Source organism: Chiloscyllium plagiosum, chromosome 7, assembly GCF_004010195.1.
Source record: "Chiloscyllium plagiosum isolate BGI_BamShark_2017 chromosome 7, ASM401019v2, whole genome shotgun sequence".
Lineage (NCBI taxonomy): Eukaryota > Metazoa > Chordata > Chondrichthyes > Orectolobiformes > Hemiscylliidae > Chiloscyllium > Chiloscyllium plagiosum.
In genome coordinates this window covers 107,607,041-107,614,337 of record NC_057716.1, presented here as the reverse complement: position 1 = coordinate 107,614,337, position 7,297 = coordinate 107,607,041, and the positions used below count along the sequence as shown (strand labels likewise).

Below are 7,297 nucleotides of genomic sequence, written 5' to 3'. Positions count from 1 at the left end.
AGGAGGGGGGCAACGATGGGTTCCTGGTGCTGGAGGAGGGGGGCGACGATGGGTTCCTGGTGGTAGAGGAGAGAGGTGAGGATGGGTTCCTGGTGATGGAGAAGAGAGGCGAGGATGGGTTCCTGGTGCTGGAGAAGTGGGTGCGAGGACGAGTTCCTGGTGCTGGAGGAGGGGGGTGGGGCGAGGATGGGTTCCTGGTGATGGAGGAGGGGTGTCGAGGATGGGTTCCTGGTGCTGGAGGAGGGGGGCAAGTTTGGGCCCAGTGCCCGCTAAAGGACCAGGCAACTTCAGCAGTGGCTGCATTGCTGACAGTGGCCCAGCGCAAACTCATGGCAGAGGCGTGATTGGTAGCGGCAAGATGATGACGAGCGTTGCAGTGAGGTGAAATGATGCTGGCCGACTGCCCCCTGCTGCTGTTAGTCTCTGTGTCATATTGGAAAGGCCTGGATTCAGGGCCATAGCCAAACTCTTAAGAAGAATTATAATGTTGAACTTCTAACTTATTTCTTTATTTTCTATTTTATACCTAAGATATTGAATCTCAGGAGAAAGTGAGGACTGCAGATGCTGGATAGCAGAGTCAAGAGTGTAGTGCTGGAAAAGCACAGCAGGTCAGGCAGCAGGTAAGCCCGAAACATTGATTCTCCTGCTCTTCGGATGCTACCTGACCTGCTGTGCTTTTCCAGCACCACACTCCCGACCTTTGTATCTAAGACAGCACTGGGAATGCTGACTTTATATACTTTTCAGTGTACTCCTATATCCCTGTACTGGAATGTACGTGACAATAAAATCTAATTCTAATTCTAATTCACTAAAATACATGGCCAGTATAACATAGATAAAGGTGAGGTCATGCACTTAGGTGTGAAAAACAGAAAGGCAGAAGATTAATTAAATGGTGATTTCTTGGGAATTGTGGATGTACATAGGGATCTGGGTGTCTTTGTACACCAGTCAATAAAAGTAAACATGCAGGTACACCAACTATTAAGAAGGCAAATTGTGTGCTGGCCTTGGTTTACAGAAGGATCTATGTTCAGAAGATTTTTTTTCCAGCAACACATTTTTAAGCTCTGATCTCCAGCGTCTGCAGTCCTCACTTTCTCCTAGTAATGGGGGGATGTCTTATTACAGTTATATAGGGCCTTGGTTAGACTCTACCTGAAATATTGTGACCAGTTTGATCTCTCTATCTAAGAGTAGATACACTTGTCACACAAGGAGTGCAGTGAAGTTTCATCAGGGTGATACCAGGGATGACATATATGGAGAGATCAGTTGACTGGACCTGTATTCATTAGGGTGAGAAGAATGAGAGGGGATCTCATTAAAATATATAAAATTCTAACAGGACTAGACAGACTCAATGCAGGGAGAATGTTTTCCTTTATTGAGGAGTCTAAAACCAGGGGACATAGTCTCAGCACATAGAATAGACAATTAAATCTGAAATGAGGAAACATTTCTTCATTCATATCCATGTCGCCTCATAAAATATTGAATGGCATTAGCTTGGTTTTGATTTACAAGAATGAAGGATTGGCTTTTGCTTATGTGACGTCACAGTTTGGAAGACAATAAGGGGTGGGGTACAGTTTTCAGAAGACCTGGCTGGGTTCAAATGTCAGAACAGTTTCTCCTGGGGAAAGGAATTAGTTTAGAACAGTTAGGAATAGATTTTTAGTTTGAAAATTCCAGACCAAAAGTATTTGGTTAGGAACTTGAAGGGCTTATTTAATGTTTGAAAGTTTAAGGTCAGTTTTGTCAATAATCAAGGAAAAGGTCATCAATTCTCAAAATTAGGAATTGAAAGAAATAGTCAAGTCAAACCTACAGATGTGATAATGTTACCCCTTGTCACATCATCAACATTGCAGTCCCTTGCAGACAAGGCTGACTCTCATCCACTCTCAGGGTGAGGTCCATAGGTGGCTGTAGAGATTGATGCAACTTCCGCAGGCTCTGTTACACTTGGAGCAAAAGATGGTTGCAGGGAGGGATGGGTGGGGCATTGGTGTGGCAGCGTACTCCTGGAGTTTTCACCTGGCTTACACTTTTTCCCGATGGCAACTCTTGAGTTGCTCAAAGCCTTCCTGGACGCTCCTCCTCCATTTTGGACAGTATTGGGCCAGTGCTTCCCAGGTGTCTGTAGGAATGTTGCACTACGCCAGTAAGGCCTTGAAAGTACCCATGAAGCACCTGGGGCTCACCTGCCATCTCGAAGCTGAAATGTCTCGTGTCAGTCATGTGGACAACATGCCCAGCCCATTGTGGCCAAAGAAGTGTGGTCAGTGCTTCAATGCTGGGGATGTTGGCTTGGTCGAGGATGCTTGTGTTGGTGCATCTCTCTTCCCAGTACATTTGCAGAATCTTACACAGGCAGCATCGGTGGAACTGATTTAGCACCTTGTGGTGTCTGCTTAGATAGTCCACATCTCAGAGCCATATAGGAGGGAAGGAATCACCACCGCTCTGTAAACTATGATCCTGGTGTCAGATCTTGTTGTCATAGAACATTGAACAGTACAGCACAGTACAAGGCTTCGGGGCTTGATTTTGTGCTGACTTTTTATCCTACTCTAAGTCAAACTACATTCCCTTAATTTTACTATCATCCATGTGTCTATCCAAGAGTCACTTAAATGTCCCTAATGTATCTGACTCTACTACCACTGCTGTCAGTGCATTTCACGCACCTATCACTCTCTGTATAAAGAACCAACCTCCGACATCTCCCCTAAACCTTCCTTCAATCACCTTAAAATTCTGACTCCTCACGATAACCATTTCTACCCTCAGAAAAAGACTCTGGGTATCCACTCTATCTATGCCTCTCATCATCTTGTACACCTCTATCAAGTCACCTCTCATCCTTCTTCACTCCAATGAGAAAAGCCCTAGCTCCCTCAACCTTTCTTCATAAGACCAGCCCTCCAGTCCAGGCAGCATCCTGGTAAATCTCCTCTGCACCCTCTCTAAAACTTCCACATCCTTCCTATAAAGAGGCGACTAGAACTGAACACCATATTACAAGTGTGGTGTAACCAAGGCTTTATAGAGCTGCAGCATAAACTTGCAGCTCTTAAACTCAATCCCATTGCTAATAAAAGCTAACACATCATATGCCTTCATAACAATCCTATCAACTTGGGTGGCTCTTTGAGGAATCCATGGACGTGGACCCCAAGTCCCTTTGTTCCTCCACACTGACAAAAATGCTGTCTTAATCCTGTAGCCTGCATTCATATTCACACTTTTCCAGATTGAACTCTATCTGTCACTTCCCAGCCCAGCTCTGCATCCTGTCAATGTCCCATTGTAACCTACAACAGTCCTCCATATTACCCACAACTCCACAAACCTTAATGTCATCAACAAACTCACTAACCCACCCTTCCACTTCCTTATCCAAGTCATTTATAAAAATCACAAAGAGCAGAGGTCCCAGAACAGATCCCTGTGAGACACCACTGGTCACTGAGCTCCAAGCAGAATACTTTCTATCTACTGCCACTCTCTGTCTTCTATGGGCTAGTCAATTCTGTATCCAGATAGCCAAATTTCTCTGTATGCCATGTCTCCTTACTTTCTAAATGAGCCTACAATGGGGACCTTATCAAATGCCTAGTAAAAAATCAATATACACCACATCCACTGTTTACTTTCACTAATGTGTTTTGTCACATCCTCAAAGAATTCAATAAGGTTTATGAGACATGACCTTTCCCTTACAAAGCCATGCTGACCATCTCTAATCAAACTATGTTTTTCCAAATACTCATAAATCCTCTCTCTCAGAATTCTCTCGAATAATTTGCCCACCACCGACATCAGACTGACTGGTCTGTAATTCCCACAGATATCCTATTTCTTTTCTTGAACAAGGGAATAACACTTACCACCTTCCAATCATCTGGTACTACATCAGTGAACAGTGAATATGCAAAGATAATCACCAATCTCTTCCCTTGCTTCCTGTAGTAACCTTGGGTATATCCCATCTGGCCCAGGGGACTTATCTATCCTCATTTGTTTCAAAATTTCCAGCACATCATCCTTCTTAATATCAACCTGAATATCAGCCTGTTTCATGCTGTCCTCACAAACGACAAGATCCCTCTCACTAGTGAATTCTGAAGCAAAGTATTCATTAAGGACCTCCCCTACTTCCTCCGATTCCAGGCACAAGTTCCCTCCACCATCCTTGATCAGCCCTACCCTCACATTGGCCATCTTCTTGTTCCTCAAATTAGCGTAGAATGCTTTAGGGTTTTCCTTAATCCTATACACCAAGGCTTTTTCATGCCCCCTTCTAGCTCTCCTAAGTTCATTCTTCAGTTCCTTCCTGACTACCTTGTAACCCTCTACAGCTCTGTCTGATCCTTGCCTCCAGAACCTTAAGTAAGCTTCCATCTTCCTCTTGACTAGATGTTCCACGTCTCTTGTCATCCAAGGTTCCTTCATTCTACTATCCCTTTCTTGCCTCAGTGGGACAAACCTATTCAGCACTCACATCAAATGCTCCCTAAACAACCTCCACATTTTTGTCATGCATTTCCCTGAGAATATCTGTTGCCAATTTATGCTCCGCAGTTCCTGCCTAATAGCATCGTAATTCCCCCTCCACAAATTAAATACTTTCCCATACAATCCGCTCCTATCCCTCTCTATGACTATATTAAAGGTCAGGGAGTTGTGATGACTATCACTGAAATGTTCTCCCACCATGAGATCTGACAACTGACCTGGTCATTGCCAAGCACCAAATCCATATGGCCTCCCCTCTAGTCGGCCTAACTATATGTTGAACACCCTTTTCCTCAGTGACCGAAGGCTGAGCTAGCACACTGGTAGTGGTGCTGGATTTCTTCATCAATTGCTGCTTTGGCCAACAGGAAAGATCCAAGGTATTGGAAGTGACTGATGCTCTTGAAGACCTCCCTGGGGTCCTTGATGATCGGGATTCACTCCTCGGTGCCAGGACAGGTTGGTGGAGAACCTTCACCCTGTGGATGTTCAAGGTGAGACCCATGCTCTGGTATGCCTCGATGAATGTGCTGACAATGGTCTAGAGTATATTCTCTGAGATTGCACATAAGCACGCAACATCTGTATACTGCAGCTCGATGATAATTGTCAGGGTGACTTTGAGTTCAGCTTGAAAGTGATGGAGGTTGAATAATTTCTTGCGAGTTCTGTAAATGAGCTCCACTCCAGCAGCTTGTCGGCAGCAAGGTGAAGCATTGTGGTGAGGTAGATCTAGAACAGTGTTGGAACAATGATGCAGCCCTGCTTGACACATGCCTGAACATGGAATGGATGGGTGGAGGGGGACCATTTGTTATTTCCATAACTTCTGTGTTGTCATGAAGCAGTCGAAGGATGGTGACAAACTTCATGGTGCAAACAAAGTGGGGAAAGACCTTCATAATGTTTCCCGACTGACAGTGTCAAAGAAAGCCAAGTACATGGGTAGATTCTTTTCTCCGCATTTCTCCTGCAGCTGTCGCAAGATGAAAATCATGTCTGTTGTGCCCCTCCATGGCCGAAGGCCGCTCTGCAATTCCGGGAAAAGATCCTCAGCCACAGGAAGTGGACAGATGAGGAGGATCTTGCAACGACTTTTCCAAATGTCGCCAGCAGTAAGATTCCCTGTAGTTACCACAATTGGCTCATTCCTTTTTTTTGAAAATGCTCATGACTGTGTGATCTTGAATCCCAAGATGCTGTCTATCTTCCAGATAAGGCAGACAAGGGTGTGTATCTGCTGTGGGAGCTCTTTGCCTCCACATTTCAATGCCTCAGTGGGGACACCGTCAACTCCAGCTTTGGAGTTCTTCAGTTTGAGGATGGCCTTCTTTATTTTGTGTAAGATTGGGGTATTACTGATATTGTGAAAATGTGGGTGTACCTTTAAGAGAATGAAGGACATGGCAAGTTCACCGAGTGCTGGAGAATTCGGGCAGTCAGTTTAAATTATACACCAAAAAAAATCAAACTCCAATCCAGTTTGAATTGCGTATATTGAAAATCTTAAAAGCCAGTGACACACTCTGATACTTTGGGGGTATAAGACCAGAGAAAACTGAACAGTTGAGAGGTGAACACTGGGGTGGCACAGTGGTTAGCACTATATCCTCACAGTACCAGGGACCTGGGTTCAATTCCTGCCTCAGGCAACTGCATGGAGTTTGCGCATTTTCCCCATGTCTGAGTGGGTTTCCTCCCACAATCCAAAGATGTAAATTGGCTGTGCTAAATTACCCATAGTGTTAGGTGCATTAGTCAGGGGTGATTGTAGGGAATGGGTCTGGGTGGGTTACTCTTTGGAGGGTCAGTGTGGACTTGTTGGGCCGAAGGGCCTGTTTCCACACTGTGTGGGATCTGAACTGCCGAGCCAAGATGTAAAACAGGCTTTTTTGAAAAATAGCTCTTAAAAGTACCTTTTCGATCAGTAATCTGTGATGCAGAAATTCCTAAGAAAAAGAAAAGGAGACACAGGGAGATCCAAATAGAAGATCGAAAACTGCCTGGTTTTGAGATAAGAAGTGTGGTTTTGCAAATCTTAATAGGGAGTTTTATCGGACTAGTATTATAGAAGGGAAGGTAAAAGATAGGTTAGAGGCAGAAATCGTAAATAGTGGTTAGTTAATTATTCTCTGTTACACTTTAAGAAATAAAGTTGTATTTTTACTTTAAATAGTTCTGGGCCACTCGACTTTTTACAGATTACTGCACAGGATAAATCTTTTCTGTGTTGCTGGTTTTAAATTAAGCAGGAGGGTTTACCCTGTGTCGTAACAGCTTGGGACTTCTCCAGGATTGTTACGACAGGGGATAAATCTTCCTGCTTAGGGTGTAGGTTTGCTCGCTGACCTGTAGGTTTGATATCCAGACGTTTCATTACCTGGCTAGGTAACATCATAAGTGGCAACCTCCAAGTGAAGCGAAGCTGTTGTCTCATGCTTTCTATTTATATGTTTGTCCTGGATGGGGTTCCTGGGGTTTGTGGTGATGTCATTTCCTGTTCGTTTTCTGAGGGGTTGATAGATGGTATCTAGATCTTTGTGTTTGTTTATGGTGTTGTGGTTGGAGTGCCAGGCCTCTAGGAATTCTCTGGCATGTCTTTGCTTAGCCTGTCTCAGGATAGATGTGTTGTCCCAGTCGCTACAAGGGAAAGAGGGTCATGTCTTTTTGTGGCTAGCTGGTGTTCCTGAACCCTGGTGGCTAACTTTCTTCCTGTTTGTCCTATGTAGTGTTTGTGGCAGTCCTTGCATGGAATTTTGTAGATGAC

The 7,297-nt window shown here is 44.4% G+C and overlaps 2 protein-coding genes across 8 annotated transcripts in view; one reads left to right on the top strand and one right to left on the bottom strand.

The window, feature by feature from the left end:
- Positions 1 to 562, top strand: part of LOC122551855 (circumsporozoite protein-like) — a 4,241-nt gene extending 3,679 nt beyond the window's left edge. Inside the window, exon 2 of the mRNA XM_043694389.1 lies at positions 1 to 562. Coding sequence (XP_043550324.1) covers positions 1 to 344 — 344 coding nt within the window. The 3' untranslated portion in view covers positions 345 to 562.
- LOC122551854 (C-X-C chemokine receptor type 2-like) overlaps positions 1 to 7,297 on the bottom strand; it is a 68,842-nt gene that overhangs the window by 36,390 nt on the left and 25,155 nt on the right. The window contains exon 1 of one of the 7 annotated variants that reach the window (XM_043694386.1): positions 1,838 to 2,641. The exons of 4 other annotated variants lie outside the window; for them this stretch is intronic. The gene's annotated coding sequence lies outside the window, so the exon portion shown is untranslated. Of the gene's footprint in view, positions 1 to 1,164; positions 1,292 to 1,837; positions 2,642 to 4,726; positions 5,915 to 7,297 lie in introns of those variants that run through there. 2 more of the 7 variants (XM_043694385.1, XR_006312210.1) reach the window with 2 other exon arrangements.